Raw genomic sequence first — 22,133 nt, 5'->3', positions numbered from 1 at the left:
TATATATATTTTAACAAAGTTACATTGTAAGGGAAAAAATATGAATATTCTTTTAAAAGGGCTTTCTGAGAGAGGAGCATAGTGATGGAAAATGTACTGGAAACTATTAAGAATTTACATACTGTGCTTTTTTGATAAAATAGTTGAAATAGAATTATTTCAGTTGTGCTATTTAAATCAATTTGCTGTCTGAATTACTAAATTGGCTTCAGAAAATGATCCCAGTAAAATAATATCTACATTATTATTATCCCACTAAAATAGCATCTCAGTGTAGCTTCATCTTAATATATACCAGAAGCACATTCTGAGGTCTTTATATTAGGTTTTAATTCAATTGCATTATCATCTTGAAAAAGCTGACTGGCCTGGATTTGGGCCTGTTGACATGAGAACATATTTCAGTGAGCCCCAGAGAGGATCAAAGTATAGGCTTCAACTGCCCCCTGGTGACTGATCAGCAGAATAACCAAATATAATTCAAAATCTGGAATAAACAGGTTTTCTCCTTTGCCATTTATCTATTCATTTAAAAGAATATATTAGGAATTCTATTACGCACTCTGTTACGCATTGAATATCAAAAGATAAGTGGGATACAGATTTGTGTCATAGTAAAATCAGGGTGAAAAGATAATTTCAGCTCTCCCTGCTAAGTGCCATTATAGTGATTTTTTTCTATTCTGATCAAGTTATTATGTAGGTCTTTATATTTGTAGGCATTCTTATGGCAATTAATATTACTTGGAAATTCCTGAAAAATAAAAGCATCTTTCTACACAAGTGTAATACTTGTATCAAAACAAATCTAGAATACACATAGTAAATAATTACATATTTCTAGTTTTTCCTAGGCCTTTCCAGGTAGCTCAGCGTGAAGAATATGCCTGCAGTGCAGGAGAGGCGGAGATGCGAGTTCAATCCCTAGGTCGAGATGATCCCCCAGAGGAGTAAATGGTAATCTACTCCAGTGTTCTTGCATGGGAAATCCCATGGACAGAAGAGCCCAGCAGGCTACAGTCTACGGGGTTGTACAAGAGTTGGACTGAGCAACTGAACAGTTTTTCCTAGGAATAACATGAATCTGTATTTTTTTTTCTGATTTACCCATATTGCTTTTTATAATTATCCTACTAATAATGTCTACAGTTTTAAAAATTATTTTCATTCTCTCCAGGTCAGCATTATCAGATCTATTAAGCAGATGAAGAAACTGAGGCAGAAGTCAGCCTTACCTGATAATTCAGTGTAATAGATGAGATCACAACTCAAATTGTCTAATTGTACTTGTTAAGTTTTCTTGGCAGATTCATCCAATGACTTTTGTGTGGTTTCTGATGATAAATATGAGGGGTCTTATGAAGCCACTGAGTAACATGAGATAGTCATTTACGAGAAGGGTTAAACCACATGCTGGATCATTTCCAACATCAGCTACTGAGCAGCTGTCACAATTCTCTTGAGTTAGATGGAGTCTTTTTTCAAGTTATGTAAGTCCCATATCCAATTACCAATCCCCAACATCACCCAGGCCCAGGCTTGGCACTGCTCAACCAAATGATACTCTTGTGGTGCCAGAGCAAAGCGATTACATAAATAATTTACTTGGGTCTTCTTTAATCCTATACAAGAGAAGCTTATGGTAATCCTAATTAGTATTTTACTCACCCACAGTCATGTAACAGTAATCTCCTAATGAATTTTCAACACTGAGCATGAAAGGGTGCAAAACTTTTAAAAGATGTATTCCTAATTTAACATAAATCAATGATGTGAGTCAAGCTATATACAAAGTTGGTTTATTTGAAAGATATCAATGGTTCTAGATGAAAACTACAGGATAATTTCTAAGAGGTCAAAAATAAAAATCAAAAAACCTAGAGATAGTGGGGAATTTCTCGATATTATCATTTTAAAGCTAGGCTCTTTAGTATTTTGAATTATTATTTTCAAGTCAGCTATTTTTGTTTCATTTCGAAATATTTTCCATTTTTCTCATATTTTCTTTTGAGCTATTAAACTAGTATCTTTATAAGCAATTTGCTTTCATATACAATACTATGAAATAAAATCCAATTGTTCAATATTTATGTACCACTTAAGATTGTTTCATTTTTGAATAACTGGTAGCATAATGGTGAATATAACTATTATTACTTTGGATCATTGCTTTATAAGAAATGAAGTGAAACAAAATCTTTTGGGACAGTTTTATAATTCTGTGTGTCTTGGACTCAAGTTTTCATAATTAAGTCCAGTTCGTTCAATGACTACACTTAAAACATAAATTCATCAGAAATTTGTATCTCTAGAGCATGATCCAAAAATTAACATGAATGCATTACTCAACTGCACTGTACTGCTACCTTCCTTTTTCACTCCCATGTTTGTTCACTAGTTCATTCATGTGTTAACTGCTTTGTCCATTCACCCACAAATAAGTACCATACAAAATTAAGTTATGTTTTCTCCCCTCCAGGAGTTGCTCAAGTGGGAAAACCACTGTGCTGAAATCAGGAACAGGTGCTTCTCATAGAAAAAGTGGTCGGGAATCAGCACAGAGCAAGAAACGTCAGAATATTCTGGCAATAAGCTGAATTCTGGAAGGCAAGTAGGAATGAGTTATGTAAGAGGGCTACCCAGTTTGGTGCATTTTCTACTGTATTAAGAGATATAGCAACTTGACCCTTTTGGGGACTCTTAACCAGAGAAATAAGTAAATGGCAGTTCAAGAGGAGCCTAGATGATATGGCTGAGCTTGAACTTTACCTATTGAGAAATTACAGGTAGGGGAATAAAAATGACCAGACTTGAATTTTAGTAAGGTCACTTAGGCAGTAATGTGGAAGATATATTGGAGGAGGCATGGAGCAACTGAAGCGAGGAAATATTAAGAGCCTACTGCAGTAATCTGGGTTTGAACTTAAGAGGGCCTAAGAGGGCAGGTAGTTGACAATTTACAATCTTGTGACACTCAAAATGGTCTTGATTAGCAGCATGAGCACATTTGAGAAGCCTGTCTGAAATACACAATCTTGTGCCATATTCCTTACCTTTAGAATCAATGTTTTAACAAGTAATCTGGTGGCTCAAATGGTAAAGAATATGTCTGCAATGCAGGACACCTGGGTTCAATCCCTGGGTCGAAAAGATCCCCTGGAGAAGGGAGTGGCTACCCACTCCAGTATTCTTGCCTGGCGAATCCCAGAGGAGGCTGGTGGGCTGCAGTCCATGAGGTTGCAAAGAGTCGGACATGACTGAGCAACTAACACTTTCAGGTAATCTGTATGTCTGGGAGAATCATTCAGACAGAATAGAAACACAGTATGGGCAGTTACTGGAGACAAAAAAAAAAAAAAAAAATCACTCTTAGGTGTGGTCAGTTTGAGGTGTTTATGGAACATTCAAGGAAGCTGCTCCATAGCAGTTGAGTACATGGATCCTGAGGCTGGGTTGGAGATGCAGTTTACCATTTATCAATCTGTTAGTATTTGAAGCCATGGTCTGACCCAAGTTTCCTGGAATCTGCCCAGGAAATCATATCATTAGGCAGAGGGCCCAGAGGGAGCACTAAGAAACATCATTATTTAAAGTTCCATATAGCAAAAGGTATCCACAAGAAACAGGAGGAGGTTCCAGTGGGAGGTCTAAACAACGTGAGAAGTGGGAAGAGTTCCAAGTGGCAGGATGATCAACATTCTCATTTTCCAGCAGAGATCACATAAGAACAGACAAAGTTCATGCATTTGGCAATCTTGATGTCAAAGTAAAGCTATGGGTGGAGATTATTTCCCATTAGTTCGTTCTTGACCTTAGTATGTGGGGATGCAATTTAGTTTCTGCTTTCAAAGTTCAGATGAGTAGAGTATGTGAGAGGAGCTTGGTATGCAGCCACTTTGCAAATGTTCTCTCTTCCAGTAAGATGGTAAATTCTTTGAGGAATAAGGAAGGCACATAAAGATGAGTAAGACCCAGTCCTAACCCTCAGCGTTTATAACAAATAAGAAATAAGGTATCCATAGTACAAGATGGGACATATATTATAAAATATAGGGATTCAAAAGAGGCATATACTACATCCAAACAATCAGAAGAAGCTGCTTACTTCCCCTAAATTGTTAGTACAGAAATGTGCTTACTTAACATATTTACATACTTAACACTTAAACTATATTAATTGCTGACTTTTCTCTCAACAAATCTGATGAATTATTAATAAAGTCCCATTTATTCCAAAATCCAAGGAAACTTCAAACCCATTCATGAGATATTTATTAAAATAACACATTTAGGGAAAAAAATCAATACAATGTATACATCATTACTGAAAACTGTATACCATCATACAAAAAAGGATTTTAGTTTGGGAAGTCGATTCCTAATTTATGGCAAGTTTTACTTTAGAAATAAAACCACAAAACAACACAATCTAATTCAATCTTAAAGGCTGGCATGCTGAGCAAGGAATGTTCTTATTCTTTGTAGGAGTTCCTTCTTTACACTGTCAGGTACCAGGGCTGAAATATAAAAATAAAAACATAAGACAATTCCAATTAATATCTATCAATTTGAGATCTGGTACTTTATTCAGGATTACCAAGTGAAATTTCTAAGTAACCCTCATGCTTCAAAAAAAAGACATCTGAGAAAATAAAGTATATTTGAAATTTATTGTTTGAAAGAACTATCCAATATCTAAAAATATACTGCACATGTGAAAATTCTTTAGGAATAGAAAAGGCCTTTCTGAAAGCGAGGCTATAAAAGATTGCTAAATCTGATTCAAATGCAACTTCATAAGCCTGGTTAAAATCAAACAAAAAAACAGAGAAAGCACTCTTACAAAAACAGGGTAAACTCTCTACTATACAATTTCTTCAACTTGATATGACAAAGATCAGCAGGCTTACAGAAAAATGATGAAAGGAGAAGCACACAGTTCTTGAATGTCAAAAGAACTTAATCTCACAACAGAAATGAAAATTAAAACTACCATTCAGATAGCATGTTTTACCAATCAGACTGGCTCAAATCCAAAGGTCACTAATATATGTATTGGCAAGACTTAGGGAAAATTGGCCCTGTTACATTGGCTGGTGAGAGAATAAACTGATACAGCATATTTGGGGAGATAATTTGGTGATACTGTATTGAAATAAATGCATATATTCTCTTGAATCAACAAAGATGCAAAAGCTTCAACAATAGTTGTTTCTGTCATATGTTCATATTTCAAATCTTGAATCATGTGACTGACTATACTACCTACTCTGAATATTAAACCAAAAATGGGGAAATGGGAGTTCCCTGGTGGCCTAGTGGTTAGGACTGCAGGCTTCACTGCCATGTGGCCCAGGTTCATTCCCTTGTTGGGGAACTGAGATCCCAGAAGCAGCAAGGCACAGCCAAAAAAACGAGGGGGGAAAAAGCCCTGATCCTTGAAACTTAATATTAAATGTCAGTTATTAAATCTACACTATTTCCCCCCTTTCTAGCTACTAATAAATAAGGACAAGAAGGAATTAACTTTAACCTCTCATGTTATTTGCTTGAATCCAGAGGAAATGAAATATTCAGATATAGTTCAATATTTCTACAAAAAATTCCACAAATGACAGAAATGAAATAAGACAGATACTTCTTTTTATAAATTTAGTATAAACCTGCCAAATAAGGACTACATAATTAAGTCCACTGGAAATGTGATCAATATGTATATTAAATATACTTGTACTCAAAATTATGATGACTGAGAACAGATCAGCTGCCTTGGGGTTACGGATGAGGTATGACTATAAAGGAATAGCTTGAGGGAGTCTTTTAGAACGAATCTATACATAGTATAAAGTTCACAGAACTGACACTAAAAAGGGTCAATTTTACCATATGTTAATTTAAAAAATACTTTCTTAACAATAAAAAGAAAATATTTATTTTTACTTTTCTTTTTTGCTAATTCTCTAGCAGGGGAGCTATAAGGGATTGAAATATCCAACACACAAGCACTGAAGGAAATACAGAGATAATTTCTGCCCTGTTAACAGATTTACTTCTTAAATGTTAACAGATTAAGCATAAATTACAGAAGAAAAGTAGAAACAAAATATAGAAATTCATTTAAAAATATATATCCATGGGGAGGGCAATAAGTACTGCCCCCGCCCTGAAATATGACTGACTGACAAAGTTATGTTTTAAAAGACGGTTGGAAAGGACCATGGGATGCGGTAGCTCTTTCCAGGTGGTAGCAATTCAGGGGCCTAGTATTCTCTAGTAATAATTTACTTTTCGTACTTCAATTCTTTTTACTTTTTCTGTGTGAAGAAACAACTAATGGTCTAATTTACCTGCTTCCACTTATAACTACAACCACCCCCTACCGCCTTCCTCAAAATAAATGAAAATAATCTAGTTACACGTAATTATTACATATAGACTTAACATTATTTCCTGTTTCTTTTGGTTTCCCTTAACAAGGCATTAAAGGGAGAAATTAAGAAGGCAGCTGAAGTGTGAGTCTTAAACATGAATTACCCAATCATGAAGTTATGGAGCTACCAGATTCTTAATTAGACATACAAGAAGACAATTTTGTTTATTTTTAATAAGGAAAGTGAGCCATGACTCAGGGGTTGGTGTAAAACACTAAATTATTAAACATCAGGCTAAACTTTACAAATCCTAGCTTCCGGTAATATTTGCCTCTATAAAAAAATCCCAAATTTTAGAAATCTGTTTTAACAACCATATCAACTTACAGGGGTATATTGTTTTAAGAGTACAAAACATTTTACACCTCATTTGTTACTCAAAACTGTGCAAGAAAGTTGGCGAGGCAACTATAACTCTTCCCAAAGAGAAGATGCAAGTATACCCACATAATTTTAGAAAGAGTGCTTTTCCTTGTTAAAAAAAAAAAAAGAAAACCTGAACCAGCAAAAGAGAAAACAAATCATGTCTTAGCCCACATTTCCTTTCACACAATTTGTATTCCTTACCTCTGCCTTTTGGTGTGATTTCAGCCACCAAGTCATCAACAGTAACGTGTTCTAGTCCCTTTTCTTTAATTACCTCTTATGCAAAAGCAAAAAACAAATCATATCATTTAAAATCATTATCTGTAAGAAAGATTTTCATAGAGGAAGGGTTAAGATCATGTTTTTAGAGTCCAGACTGGTCTTTAAAAAAAAAAAAAAAAAAGAGGACACTTCTTTTTTTCTTTCTAATGAAGATTTAGTTCAATCTTAAACACAGCATGTATTCACCAGGTCCAAAACATAAGACAAATAGTTGTAACAAGCAGAATGAATTTGAACTGTAAATTCAAATTGCCCAAAATTAAAATATGGAACAACTCCTTTGCTCCTTTCTCTTCTCTATGCTGGACCAAGAGGAGGAGGAGGAAAGGAGTTAGCACTTACTGGACCCTTATTATGTGCTGGGTGCTTTGCAATATTTAATATTCATGATTATCTAATCACCTGGGCATTTTTCCACTTTGAAAGTGAGGAAAGTGATGCTTAAAAATTAAGTAACTCATTCAAACACAACTTGAAATACAGTTCCAGTCTTACACCGAAGGTCTATATGACCTTAAAGTCTATGCTTTTGTTAATTTGGCACATTGCCTTCTTTGGATTAATGTATCAAGTCTCTATTATCATTACTATTTGTAGAAACCATTACAATGAGAATTCATTATAAATATCCAGAATTCCATCATGCCAAAAGCTGAGCCAGAAAGGAAGGAGGCTCACCTTAGTGATTTGTCGAATCTAGCTAATGGCATCATCATCAATACCCAGTAATTTAACAAGCTTCTATTTTATAATTTAAAAAATATAAGTAATTTTCTAAGAGCTTTTATAGATGATTTTTTTTCAAAAATAACACTAGTAAAGACAGGAGATAAAATTTCTATAAGTCTGCCAGCCATAACATGCTCAATATGTTACTAAGAAAAACTAACTAGGAATCACTAATGTTTCACTTCCAGTAGGCACACTGAGAAAGGTGGGATATTTCATGCCAGAGGAAATCTTGCCTCAATTGTTTTAAGAGAAACACAAAGAAACATTTCTAAAATTTAAGGAACAGGTCTACATATGATCACTCAGTGCAAGTAGTCTATACAACATGATTCAATTTTCTATTTGTGTAAAACTATGCTTGAGCACTCTCAATATATCTTAAAATACTGATTATAATTTTTTCTAGTGAATTTCAGACCCACACAGTTGAGAGCAGTGAAATTAGCTTATCTTCTGAATGAAACTGATTACCTTTACAGTGTGCCTTCAACTGATCCTTCCAGCCACATTCAATTAATTTAGCTCTCAGCAACTCTTTGAGGCTGTTGAAAAAGAAGCGTTTCCAAATTAAACTACAGCAGCGTACCGTATCTTAGATAGGAATGTTTGAAGCAAAGCTTCACTGTTCAATGAAAAATCCCCTGCCTCTGGTTACAAAACTTTTAATTTAACCATGATCTAATCTTGGTTCTATCACTAAAAAGTTCTTTGATCTTATGTGAGTCATTTAAATGCTGAGCCTCATTTTCATCATTAATAAAATTCAGTCAAGTGGATAGGACACAATACTTCATAAGAAACCCAACTTGGGTCTTCTTAAACACTTTCTACTTCCCTCCACCACAGGAATATTGTGGGTTTTGTACAACTTCAAAAGGATATTAGTTGAGTTTGAAGCAGCTGTACTTTTGAAAGCTTCAAATCCCAGAATCCATTCTTTAACTACAAATTCTTAACCGTTAACTATCTTACTGCCCCATTATCCCTCAACCTTATAGACTTCCCCCTCCCTTTTTCTCATTAGCCTTCTAAATTATACACTGGCTATGTTATGTGTTGGTAGCTCAGTCATGTCTGACTCTCTGTGACCCCATGGACTGTAGCCTGCCAGGCTCCTCTGTCCATGGAGTTCTCTAGGCAAGAATACTGGAGTGGATAGACATTCCTTTCTCCAGGGGATCTTCCCGACCCAGGGATCGAACCCACGTGTTCTGCATTGCAGGCAGATTCTTTTTTTTTTTTTTTTTAATATTATTTTATTAGTTGGAGGCCAATCACTTTACAACATTTCAGTGGGTTTTGTCATACATTGACATGAATCAGCCATATAGTTACATGTATTCCCCATCCCGATCCCCCCTCCCACCTCCCTCCCCACCCGACTCCTCAGGGTCCTCCCAGTGCACCAGGCCGTCTGAACCACCAAGGAAGAATTTTATTTAGTACATTAACTATGGTATTTCATTAATTCTAAGACTGTACTTTCCCACATTTTAACAATCCAGTCATTGGCCTGCCTATCATAATTTAATTGGCAGTATTTTCTTTTCTTAATGGTTAGAAAAATAACAGTATGTATTACAACTAATGACATCATGGGTGCAAAAAAAATTTTATCTTCTGCAAAACCTACTGTTATAAAGCCTCAACCTTCAACCTAAATCATCTCATTTCTAAGCTTAAACATGTCGAGTCCCAAGCCAAACTGCTTCTTTTTCAATATTCCTAACATCCACTGCGTGGCATTTCCATCTTGATGTTTAATCAAGTAATTTAATCTTAACAGGGCCAAAACCCAACTCTTGCTTCTCTTCCACCTCAAGCTGTTCTTACCAGAAAGGCAACTCCATTCGTCTTGGTGCTCAGGCTAGAAACCTTGGCAGCCTCCTTCACTCAGTAATTTTGATAACACTAATATCCAATCTGTAAGCACATCCTATTGGTTCCAGTTTTTAAACACATACCTGAAATTCAAATGCTTTTCACCACCTCTGCCATTACGAGACAGTGCAGGCCGCCATCTTCTCGTGACTGGACTGCCGCCAGAGCCTGCTGACTTGCTCCCACCACTTCCCCTGTACACTTCCTTCTCCTCTCCCAGCTCAAAACCCTCCAGGGGCTCCCAGTTCACTCAGAATGCAATGCAGGTCTTTGCTATAGCCTAAGTGACCCTGCATGGCGTGCCCTCTCCTCAGTGATGTCTCGGACTTTACTGTTTCTCTCCCTTACCCAACGGACTCGGTCTCAGTGGCTTCCACGGGTTCCTCGAAAGGCCAGGCAAGGGGATGTCCTGGCAGTGCAGTGGTTAGGACTCGGTGCTTTTTGCAGGGCCCTGGCTTCCATCCCTGAGAAGGGACTAAGGTCCCACAAGGTGTGTGAAATGCCGCCAAAGAAAAAGAAAAGAGCCAAGCAAGCTGTCTCAGGACCATGGCTCTTGAGTCTCCCCACTCCCTCAAATCTTTCTGATCTCTTTATCAGTGAGGTCTACATTTTTTCCTTTCTATAACACACCTGATTATTCTCTGCTTTATTTTTCCTCTAGAACTTCTCACCATCTGACACATTGCACATGTATTTTCTGTCTCCTTCCATGAAAATGTAAGCAGTATAAAAGAACAGACTTCATTTTGTTCACTATTCTATCTTCAGACCTTAGCAGGACATGGCAAATGGTAGAAACTCAGTAACTTAAAGCTACGTGAATGAAGACAAATGAAAACAATAATACATAATCCCCTACAGCCATTCCTGGCAATACTATCCTCTTGGTTTCCCAAGGCACTGTTCTAGAGGCTTTCTTCTTCCTCATTATCATCGGTTGTTGATTTTACTTAAAAAAAAAAAAAACTTAAGTTCTTTCCTTTTTTGCTATTTTACTTTTAGCCTGATATTATCTTCTGCAATCTATCTTTAGTCCTTCAAATCTCCTTCACACTGCCAAAATAACATTCCTAAAGTGCAACATGATCTAGTCAGTCTCTTAAAATTTTTTAGTGCCTCCCACCACCCAAGGATAAGTCAACAAATGTTTTTGCAAACCTACCACCTATTTTTCTGCCATTTCTTTGACAGTAAAAACACTCTACAACTCCGGTGTAAGAAATCTGGGTAAGGGCTCTAGCAATGGAAATGTGAGCTAGGCAAGGGGGATCATGAATGGCCTATTACTGAACAAGGATGTAACCAAGTTAAGTCCATTGCTGAAACTACTAGGAGAAAAGTAGTCTTAGCTGGAGATGTAAGTTTTGAGCTCCTAATTCCTGCAACCTTGTGCGTAATGCCTTCTGGAAAATAAAGCCAACAGAGGAAAGCAGATACGAGAGAGGAAAATAAAGACATATTCTTGGTGACAGTTTTTGAGAGACTGGACCCAGTGGTGCTTGAAGCACCTTCAAACCCTAGACTTCTAGTTACACAATATTATACATTTCCATTACTTGAGCTAGTTTCTTATCCTTTTTAATGGAAAGATTTCTGATTATACAAAAACCACATTTCTCCTATCCACTGTCTTTCACATTTTAATTGCACAGTTCTCCCAGAATATTATAATATTAGAACAAATTTCTTTGACTTTGCATATTTGTTTCCATCTGCCCAGACTGTCCTTTCTCTTTTACTGTGCTGGGGAACCACTAATTCTTCTCTGCCAGATGAAGTAACACTTCCATCATTCTGGGAGACTTCACTGATCATCTTAAACTCCAGGTAGAAGCTGGAAGTTCCCTCTTAGGCTTCTCTCATACAATTTATCACCCTGCTCCTGGAAGCCTTTTCTGATTCTTTAGCCTCTCCTCTGCACTTGCAAACCTGTTCGTTCTTCAGATGTTTACTTGGCAAATTATGTGCTAGGTGATGATGCTGGGTATACAGCTTCTGCTGTGGAGGAACTCAGATCCTACTTATATAAACTAGCAAAGTAGGCCAGTGTAATACAAAGTAATTAAATGCTATGACAGAACAAGGTATTTGGGAATTAACAGATTCCTGGAAGAGATGATATTTAAATTAAAACCTGATAATGAGCTCGAATCAGTTAAAGACGGGGGGAAAGAAGAATATTTCAGAGAGTAAGAACAGCAAATGCACTCTGAGGATATGAGAACCTGGTAACTGAAACTGGTTCCATTATGTTGACTCTCTGTTAAAAACTGGGCAACATTTTATCTCCAATGGCAGTTGTTTGGGTATGTATTTTTCTTTTCCCTTAGACTACACATTTTTTGAGAGAGAGTCACTTCCTGTTCATCTTTGAACATGATTCACTTCCATCCAAGTCTTGCCATATTGAACAGACCTAAGCATTTTTTTAAAATTGATGTTAGGAATTGAAGTTTTGGATAATCTCAATTTTCTGTAATTATTTCTACTAACATCAGTATTGTTACTTGATAACTAGATTCTTGTAATATAACAAAATTATAGTTTAAAGATGTTAAATGTAATTTTTTACCACAATCTATTACTTACCGTTCTCTTTCTCCAGTTTCTATCAACTTTTGGTTAATCGCTGCTCTCATCTGCGCATCTTTGTTCATCTTGCTAACCTGAACATCAACATGTATTTTCAGATACAGAACACTTACGAAGCACTGTCTTCTAAATCCTCTAGGCTAGCACCTCAACACATGTAACAGTCTATCAACTGAAGGGGTGATAAATTTCAGCAATGTGTTGACAATGTCATTACTCTCAATATTATTTACTGTTTCCCAAGAAGTCATAATGATGAACTTTACAATTCTCCCCCCCCATATACCCTTCATTAAGTCTTTGGATAATAACAATTACTGTACATTTATTAAATGCATACGTGCCTGGCACTGAGCTAAAGTGTTTTTATCTCACTTAATTCCCAGATCTTATTCTTTTATGTAAGTAGTATTAACACAGTTTATATTTTACAGGTGAGGAAACTGAGGAACCAAGATAGAAAAGTGAACTCAGATACTGTGACCCCAGAAGCCCCCAAATACTCTAACAGCACATAATAACTGACTGTTAATCATTTCTGCCTCTTAATTAAATGCATTCAAAATTTGGGGGAAGCTATATAACCTGAATATCAATAAAAGATTAAGTACAGTTGGTGACAAAATTTCCAGGTAAGGCTCTTAATCGCTTTACTCTTCACTAGGATGTACAGAATTACAACCGCCAAACTAGCTGTGTGTGGGTGTGTATGTTCTTTATCAAAACTTGCAGGTTGGGATAAAGAAAAAAGAAATCTCAAATAAATTCCTAACTTAGAAAATTCTCAATTTTCAGTAAAAACAGACAACCAAAACGATGTAGAAATAGGAGGAAGGTTAAGTTATAAAACTTGGAATAAGCTAACGTTACCCTACTTATCTGTCACTAACTTGAGAACTTTTGTCGTCTCCCAACTCGCCGCCTATAAGAAACCTGAGAGTGGCGGTGAGTTTTCAGAGTTGTGTGTTTTTTTTTTTTTTTTTTTTTTTTTTAATGCAACAGGAAAAGGAGGTTGAGAAAGAACTAGGATATTTTTGCTTCTGCAGTTGGAGGCTAACATTTTCAAAATAACACTAAGGTCTACAGTCAGTACCTTCCCTAGAATACTGAATTTGATCTTGCCTTCGCCCCGACACTACGGATAGTGACCTTGGACAAGTCAGTTCTTAAAGGCCTCAGTTTTCTCACTGGTAAAACAAGGGCGCTAGGGGATCCCTCCCAGTTCAGACATTCTTTGGGAAAACAGAATAGGGCGGAGACAGCGGGAGAGGCGGGAGGGGAGGAGCCAGAAAACAAAGCGAGGACTGGCTTCAGGCCAACTCCGGTAGCACGCCCTGTCGGAGAGCCCTACAGGCCCGCGAGCGCGGGTCGGGGAAGCTAACGAAAGACAGCACATCAAAAGGAGCCTGGGCTGGGCCCGGGTCCCGGCCCTGAGGACCACGGGCATAGCTCACCACCATCACCGCGGGCGAGGGCCGTCCCTTCCCAGCGACGAAATGACCCTTGCGCTGACGACCGTTACCTACCACACTCTTCGGCTGCCCGGACCTAGACCCTCAGTAGCTCGGGCACCTAAGCACACAGAAAGCTAGCACACGCATTTCCGGGGCGGGGTCTCGCCACCCTGCCTATAAAGTGAGAATTTAACTAGCGCGGGCCGCCTCCTGGTCGCTCAGCCTTCTGGGTAAGAGAGTCCAGCTCCTGCTGTCGCACGGCCATTAAGTTCCCGAAAGACTACATATCCCAGAATGCAACAGAAGCAACTTTCTCGCGGGCACTACATTTCCCAGAAGGCACGCTACGCCGCAGTGTTTTCTGGGATGAGAACCACGCCGCCTCCAAGCCACGGTGCTACCGGGGAAGCGCGGACCTTTCAACGAGAGCTTTACTAATTCTCACGCTGGGCGCCTGGAAGGCGATGGAGGTAGCCGCTAATTGCTCCCTGCGGGTGAAGAGACCTCTGCTGGATCCCCGCTTCGAGGGTTACAAGCTCTCCCTCGAGCCGCTGCCCTCTTACCAGCTGGAACTTGACGCAGGTGGGAAGCGGCGGCACCCTCTCGCACTCTGTTCCGTTCCCCTTTCTTGTTTCCTTCGGCGCGACCCGTCGTGCATTTTCTTCTTTGCTAGCCAGGCGACTGTGGCTTTTCTCACGGTCAAGGCGAGCTGGGGTTGACCATGGCTTTCTTCGGAGAATGACGCCCATCCCCGACCCCCAACGGAGCCGCCTTCGAGTGGCTCTGGCGTAGCAGGACCGTGGGTTCCGTGGGCTCTGCTGCCCGGGCTCCGAGAGCCTGCCCGGGGTACTGCCGAGGCCCCACCCGCCTATCGGTCCTGGTCTGATCCTTGCTGCAGAGAGTGCTCAGGACAGGCTTTGCTCTTGGAGCATCCTCTGTGTACGTTGAGAAGCCACACCTCTTTGGAGGACCTGCTCCTGTCCTCTGGCTAAGACCCAATTCTTAGAAGAGAAACTCCACTGCAGTTATAGGCTCTGTCAGATTGAGGACTCTGTCGTAGATTTCATCTCGAGAAAAAAATGGAGAAGAGTTGGTTTAGTACCCACACTTCTACTACTTACTTTGTTTATCTATCGGTGACGGGAATAATCGCCCCCGTTTTTACGATGTAACGAGTGGCATTTTTGTTGACGATAAAGAGCCCAGAGATTGCATTTTTAATACGCAACCCTGCTGATTCTGATTCATGTTGTCAGTGGATCACACCTTGAGCGATAATCTAGAGTTAATAGGTTTTATAGTATCAAGCAAGGGTTTATTCGTTTAATGGATAAACTATACAAACTCAGCAACCTCTCTTGAGAGCCTGTTTTATGTTACATGCTGATACAATCAAGATGAATATGATACAGTAATGTAAAGTTGCTATTGTCTAGCTAGGAAGAAAAGTGTAAGCCTATAATTACAAGAGGATGTGGTAAGGCAGTGATCGGGATATGTACAAAACATAGTGATGGTGTTTCCATGTTTGTCAAACCAGCTAGAGACATCTAGGAAACCTTCCTGAGGGAGTTGATATCTCAGTTGGGCTTTAAACAATAGGTAGGAGTTGATCAGGGTAAGAGAAAATGAGCTTGCTGTTTCTTTTCATTCCTTCTCCCACCTTATATAAATAAACGATAACTCCATGTTAATTAGCCTTGCATTAAAAAACCACCTCAAAACTCAGTGGCTCAAAACAGCAAGCAGTTATTAGTGCTTATAAGTCTCCAGTGTTAGCTAGTCATGACTCGGCTTTCTCATACATTTGGGGTTCTCTGGCTTATAGGCTGCTGTAAGGTGATTTCAGATGGTGTCCTCTTGGTTTGCCTCCATGTGGTCTCTCATCCAGCAGGCTGCCACAGGCTTATTCCAAGAGACAAGCAGTGCACAAGAGTTTTTTCAGGCTCTGCTCACAGTAAGTTTGTTGTTGTTCCCCTGGCCAAAGCAAGTAGTATAATCAAGCGCAGATTGGGTATGTATGGGAAGACTTCTAATGCCGGTTGTCATAGTCATTTGTGCTTTAGTCATCTTTGATGTATTTCTTTCTTTTTTTTTTTTAAATCTCTGTAGGGAAAGAGCAAATTAGCCAAGATCAGCAAATTAGTAGAGGTCAGGCTCTCGCCCCACAGCCTCGCTCTTGCCCCACGTTTTGTAAACACGTGGTTGTGTAACAGCTGAGATCATTTCTTGCACTCTGCCCGTGCAGTGCCCCATATAAGCAGCACCTGAGAAGTGTCCGCTAGGTCAGCCGTGAGAGGAGAGGATACAGTGTGCCTGTTTCTACGGCTGCCGTGCCAGTCAGGAGACGATAAACGTGTCTGCCATTCCTACAAGTCCTTGAGTTTTCTTCCATCATCCCTGCTCATGCCTTACCTACCATGGGTTCAACAGTGTGCAGTGAGGAACAGCGAGACAATCACCTATTCAGTTTCTCAGCAAAGCCTGTCAACTCAAAATCTTGTCTTCTCCATGCCTCTACCCTGGTCCAAATCATTAATATCTCTCACCTGAATGATAGTACCTTCCTGACGAGTCTTCCTACTTTCGATTTTGGGCACCTTCCTTCTACTCTCTTTAAGGTAGTACTTGTGATGGTTTTTCATTCTTTTTTTATTTAATATTTGTTTCCTCCACTAGACTGAGCTCCGTGGATACAGTGGTGTTTCTCTCTTGCTCAGTGCTCACTCTGTAGAGACAGTGGTTGGCATAGTGGATACTCAGTACATCAGCTGAGTGAAGAAGAGAAGTTGTTGAGGTCATTCCATTCCTGGGAAAGCATGAGCAAATGGGAAACAGTTAGACTTTGTGCAGGGCACTACTGCAGTGCTGTTTTGCAGGAACAAAAAAATCTTCTGGGAGAGTGAGAAGATTTAGGTAGGTGAAGGCACTTTTTATCTTTGGCTTTTTTTTTTATCCTGTGAGTCAGTGTTTCCCAGACTTTTCCATGGGCAATTACCAAGTAAAGCTCAGCTGTCATAGATTTACCGGCTTTTTAATTTCCTTCGTGGAGCTGTTTCTTAAAAACTATCATGTCCTCACCCACCTTTTCATAATCAAAAGGATATTTTGACACCAAGAAAGCAGGAAGCAAAATATCACAATAAATATTCCTTTTAATTGAGTACATTGACTTTGTGAAAAACTAAGATATTCTTTTTCTCCCTCATTTCGCCAGTATTGGTCTTAGATTATTGTTTGGGATGCACAGGTGGAGGTGATGAGGTGTTATTTACCTTAAGGTCTTAAGTAGAGAAGGGAAATCGCTCAATTGGGGATTGAATAGTTCAGTCTTCAGGTCTTTCCCTGTGGCTCAGAGGCAAAGAATCTGCCTGCCAGTGCAGGAGACATGGGTTCGATCCCTGGGTCGGGAAGATCCCCTGAAGGAGGAAGTGATAACCGACTCTAGTATTCTTGCCTGGGAAATCACATGGACAGAGACACCTGGCAGGCTACAGTCTATGGGGTTGCAAAAGAATTGGACACGTCTTAGCAACTAAACCACGAGTTCACTCCTAGGCTCTGGGAGATTGAGTTTGGATGATGAGGGGAGTGGAGACAGGGAGACCAGTTTGGAGGCTTTGTGGTAGTTCACATGAGCAGCTTTCATTAAGAATCACTTGCGGTTGATGAAGAAAAGGTTGATTCTTTTAAAAGCAGCCATTTCTAGAGAGATTGTGAGATGATTGAGCTGCTCCTCATGATGGTTTGATTTCTTTTATAACCAGCCGAGGGGGGCTCAAGTGAATTCAGCAAACTGTTGGCAGGCTCCTCTGGTGTGTGACGCTCTGCATTTGAGCTGTGAGAATGAAGGTGGGGTGTCTGGACTCGAGGAGCTCAGAGCATTGAGTTTTATTCTCTTGTCTTATGTGTTGTTAAGTTGCTCTAAAACCTGCTATGCTACCCTCTGTGACATTGCATAAATAGTAAATGTCACTCTGTCTTTTTCTATCTCAAAGGAGTAAGCAAGAAAAATCTTTTGTATAAAATGTAACTACCCTTTGACCCAGCACTTCCATTTCTGAGCATTTCTCTTACATTTTTTTTCCCCCTAGACTCTCCACTTAGTAACTGTATATATTTTCACTTAGCTAACTCATACTCCATCCTTTCATCTTGGTTTACAAGAAAGTCAGATTCCTTTCGTGACTGTTAGAACCTATACTATAAAATCTGTACAAATTAGAATATGTACTTTTCCATAGACCGATTCTTCACAGACTTTATCAAATTTCTCAGCATTTGGTATCTGTTTTCTCTACTAAGACTATTCTCTGTTGAGAGTCCTGTATCCATCTTTTTCAGTGTTTCATCTCTGGGGCTGAAGCATGATTGATTAGTAGCAGATGATTTTATATCACACACAACATTAAACAACTTTTGTTGTTGTTCATTCACTCCGTTGTGTCTGACTCTTTGGGACCCCATGGACTACAACACGCCAGGCTTCCCTGTCTTTCATTATCTCCCAGAGTTTTCTCTAGTTCATGTCCGTTGAGTCCATGATGTTATCTAACCATCTCATCCTCTGTCGCCCTCTTGTCCTCCTGTCCTCAGTCTTTCCCAGCATCAGGAACTATTCCAGTGAGTTGGCTCTTCACATCTGGTGGCCAAAGTATTGGGAGTTTCAGCATCAGTCCTTCCAATGAATATTCGGGGTTAATTTCCTTTAGGATTGACTGCTTTGATCTCCTTGCTGTCCCCAGGACTCATAAGATTCTTCTCCAGCACCATAATTTGAAAGCATTAGTTCTTTGGCACTCAGCCTTCTTTAAGGTCCAACTCTCACTTCGGTACATGACTGCTGGAAAAACCATAGCTTTGATTAGATGGACCTGTGTTGGCAAAGTGATGCCTTTGTGTTTTAAATATGCTGTCTAGGTTTGTCATAGCTTTTCTTCCAACGAGCAAGCGTCTTAATTTCATGACTGCAGGAACCATCCGCAGTGATTTTGGAGCCCAAGAAAATATAGCCTGTCACTGTTTCCATTGTTTCTCCATCTATTTGCCATGAAATGATGGGACCAGATGCCATAATCTTAGTTTTGAATGTTGAGTTTTAAGCCAGCTTTTTCACACTGCTCATTCACCTTCATCAAGAGGTTCTTTAGTTCCTCTTCATTTTCTTCCATGAGGGTGGTATCAACTGCATATGTGAGGTTATTGGTATTTCTCCCAGCAGTCTTGATTCCACTTTGTACTTCATCCAGCCTGGCATTTCGCATGATGTACTCTGCATATAAGTTAAATAAGCAGGGTCACAGTTCACAGCCTTGACGTACTCCTTTCCCAATTCTAAACCAGTCTGTTGTTCCATGTCTGGTTCTAACTGTTGCTTCTTGATGTGCATATAGGTTTCTCAGGAGGTGGGTAGGGTGCTCTGGTATTCCTATCTCTAAGAATTTTCCACAGTTTGTAGTGATCCACATAGTCAAAGGCTTTATTGTAGTCAATGAAGCAAAAGTAGATGTTCTTCTGGAATTCTCTTGCTTTTTTATGTGCTCCATCGGATGTTGGCAATTTGATTTCTGGATTGAGTTTCTGAATCCAGCTTGTACATGTGGAAGTTCTTGGTACATGTATTGTTGAAGCCTAACTTGAAGGATTTTGAACATTACCTTGCTACATGTGGGGCTTCCCTTGTGACTAAGAATCCACCTGCAGTGTGGGAGACTTGGGTTTGATCCCTGGGTTGGGAAGATCCCCTGGAGAAGGGAAAGGGTATCCACTCCAGTATTCTGGCCTGGAGAATTCCATGGACTGTGTAGTCCATGGGATCACAGAGAGTTGGACACGACTAAGCAACTTTCACTTTCGCTTGCTACATGTGAAATGAGTGCAATTGTGTGGTAGTTTGAACATTCTTTGACATTGCCTTTCTTTGGGATTGGAATGTGGCCAGTCATGTGGCCACTACTGAGTTTTCCAAATTTGCTGGCATATTAATTGCAGCCCTTTAACAGCTTTACTGAGATATAAATGACAATAATCTACAGATATTTAAGTGTATAGTTAGTTTAGACATGTGTCCCTATACAGTTAGGAAGTCATTGCCACAATCAAGAAATTAAACTTAGCCATCATCCCCAGAATTTCCCTTGTTACTTTTTGTATCTGGCCCAGAGTTAGTCAGGAGGGAACAGTTCAGTTCAGTTCAGTCGCTCAGTTGTGTCCAACTCTTCGTGACCCCATGAATTGCAGCACGCCAGGCCTCCCTGTCCATCACCAACTCCTGGAGTTGACTCAGATTCACGCCCATCGAGTCAGTGATGCCATCTAGCCATCTCATTCACTGTCGTCCCCTTCTCCTACTGCCCCAATCCCTCCCAGCATCAGGGTCTTTTCCAACAAGTCAACTCTTGGCATGAGGTGGCCAAAGTACTGGAGTTTCAGCTTCAGCATCAGTCCTTCCAATGAACACCCAGGACTGATCTCCTTTAGGATGAACTGGTTGGATCTCCTTGCAGTCCAAGGGACTCTCAAGAGTCTTCTCCAACACTATAGTTCAAAAGCATCAATTTTTCTGCACTCAGCTTTCTTCACAGTCCACCTCTCACATCCGTACATGACCACTGGAAAAACCATAGCCTTGACCAGATGGACCTTTGTTGGCAAAGTAATGTCTCTGCTTTTTAATTTGCTGTCTAGGTTGGTCATAACTTTCCTTCCAAGGAGTAAGCGTCTTTTAATTTCATGGCTGCAGTCACCATCTGCAGTGATTTTGGAGCCCCCCAAAATGAAGTCTGACACTGTTTCCACTGTCTCCCCATCTGTTTCCCATGAGGTGATGGGAGCCGATGCCATGATCTTAGTTTTCTGAATGTTAAGCTTTAAGTCAACTTTTTCACTCTCCTCTTTCACTTTCATCAAGAGACTTTTCAGTTCCTCTTCACTCTCTGCCATAAGGGTGGTGTCATCTTCATATCTGAGGTTATTGATATTTCTCCCAGCAATGTTAATTCCAGCTGTGCTTCTTCCAGCCCAGCGTTTCTCATGATGTACTCTGCATATAAGTTAAAAAAGCAGGATGAAAATATACAGCCTTGACGTACTCCTTTTCCTATTTGGAACCAGTCTGTTGTCCCATGTCCAGTTCTAACTGTTGCTTCCTGACCTGCATAGAGATTTCTCAAGAGGCAGGTCAGGTGGTCTGGTATTCCCATCTCCTTCAGAATTTTCCACAGTTTATTGTGATCCACACAGTCGAAGGCTTTGGCGTAGTCAGTAAAACAGAAATAGATGTTTTTCTGGAACTCTCTTGCTTTTTCGATGATCCAACGGATGTTGGCAATTTGATCTCTGGTTCTTCTGCCTTTTCTAAAACCAGCTTGAACGTTTGGAAGTTCTCGGTTCACATATTGCTGAAGCCTGGCCTGGAGAATTTTGAGCATTACTTTACTAGTGTGTGAGATGAGTGCAATTGTGCGGTAGTTTGAGCATTCTTTGGGATTGCCTTTCTTAGGGATTGGAATGAAAATGGACCTTTTCCAGTCCTGTGGCCACTGCTGAGTTTCCCAAATTTGCCGACATATTGAGTGCAGCACTTTCACAGCATCATCTCAGGGTTTGAAATAGCTCGACTGGAATTTCATCACATCCACTAGCTTTAGGAGGGAACAGGGAGGAAGAAAAACGCTCTGCTTGTAGCCCATACTGCATACTGGAGTGGGTTGCCATTTCCTTCTCCAGGGAACTTTCCAACCCAGGGATCAACCCAGCTCTTCTGCACTGGCAGGCAGATTTTACTTTTTTTTTTTTAAACCACTGAGCTACCCGGGATGCCCCTAAGGTTTATAATGTACATCTTTAAATTATTACATGGTGCATTCAAATGATATTTTATTATTTCATGTATAGTTTTAAGAACCTTACAAAAGTATACTTCCATTTCTCTCCTTTATGCTTTGTCATGCATTTTACTTTTACATATTACTATCAACTTACGTTGTTGTTCAGTCTCTTAAGTTGTGTCCGATTCTTTGGGACCTCATGGACGCCAGGCTTCCCTGTCCTTCCCCATCTCCTGGAGTTTGCTCAAACTCACGTCCATTGAGTTGTTGATGCCATCCAACCATCTTAGCCTCTGTCGCCCCCTTCTCCTCCTGCTCTCAATCTTTCCCAGCATCAGGGTCTTTTCCCCTGAGTTGGCTCTTCACATCAGGTGGCCAAAGGATTGGAACTTCAGCATCAGTCCTTCCAGTAAGTATTCAGTGTTGATATCCTTGAGGATTGACTGTTTTGATCTCCTTGCTGTCCAAGGGACTCTCAAGTCTTCTCTAGCACCACAATTTGAAAGGATCAAATCTTAGGCACTCAACATTTTGTTTAAATAGTTAATGATCTCTTAAAGAGATTA

General features: G+C 39.8%; 2 protein-coding genes across 4 annotated transcripts in view; one reads left to right on the top strand and one right to left on the bottom strand.

Annotated features, from left to right (window-relative positions):
* Positions 1-1,783: 1,783 nt before the first annotated feature.
* ENY2 (ENY2 transcription and export complex 2 subunit) lies at positions 1,784-13,886 on the bottom strand. 3 transcript variants are annotated; one of them, XR_010658633.1, is made up of 6 exons: positions 13,739-13,886; positions 12,282-12,358; positions 8,283-8,353; positions 6,999-7,073; positions 3,054-4,517; positions 1,784-2,600 (listed from the first exon to the last, which is right to left on the bottom strand). XR_010658633.1 is itself a non-coding variant. In XM_065902650.1 (5 exons), exons 1-5 carry the CDS (start codon positions 13,742-13,744, stop codon positions 4,441-4,443), a joined length of 306 nt encoding a protein of 101 aa, XP_065758722.1. In that variant the 5' UTR covers positions 13,745-13,886; the 3' UTR covers positions 1,784-4,440. The 3 variants fall into 3 exon arrangements, 2 of the variants coding, with proteins under 2 accessions (XP_065758722.1, XP_065758724.1); XM_065902650.1 differs by having other exon boundaries at positions 1,784-4,517; XM_065902652.1 differs by having other exon boundaries at positions 1,784-4,517; positions 13,811-13,886.
* Positions 13,887-14,113: 227 nt separating this feature from the next.
* Positions 14,114-22,133, top strand: part of NUDCD1 (NudC domain containing 1) — a 102,298-nt gene continuing 94,278 nt past the window's right edge. The window contains exon 1 of the mRNA XM_065903335.1: positions 14,114-14,320. Coding sequence (XP_065759407.1) covers positions 14,203-14,320 — 118 coding nt within the window. The 5' untranslated portion in view covers positions 14,114-14,202. The remainder of the gene's footprint in view (positions 14,321-22,133) is intronic.

Source organism: Muntiacus reevesi, chromosome 12, assembly GCF_963930625.1.
Source record: "Muntiacus reevesi chromosome 12, mMunRee1.1, whole genome shotgun sequence".
NCBI lineage: Eukaryota > Metazoa > Chordata > Mammalia > Artiodactyla > Cervidae > Muntiacus > Muntiacus reevesi.
Note: the sequence above shows the minus strand (reverse complement) of the source record. Positions and strands in the feature narration are given on the sequence as shown.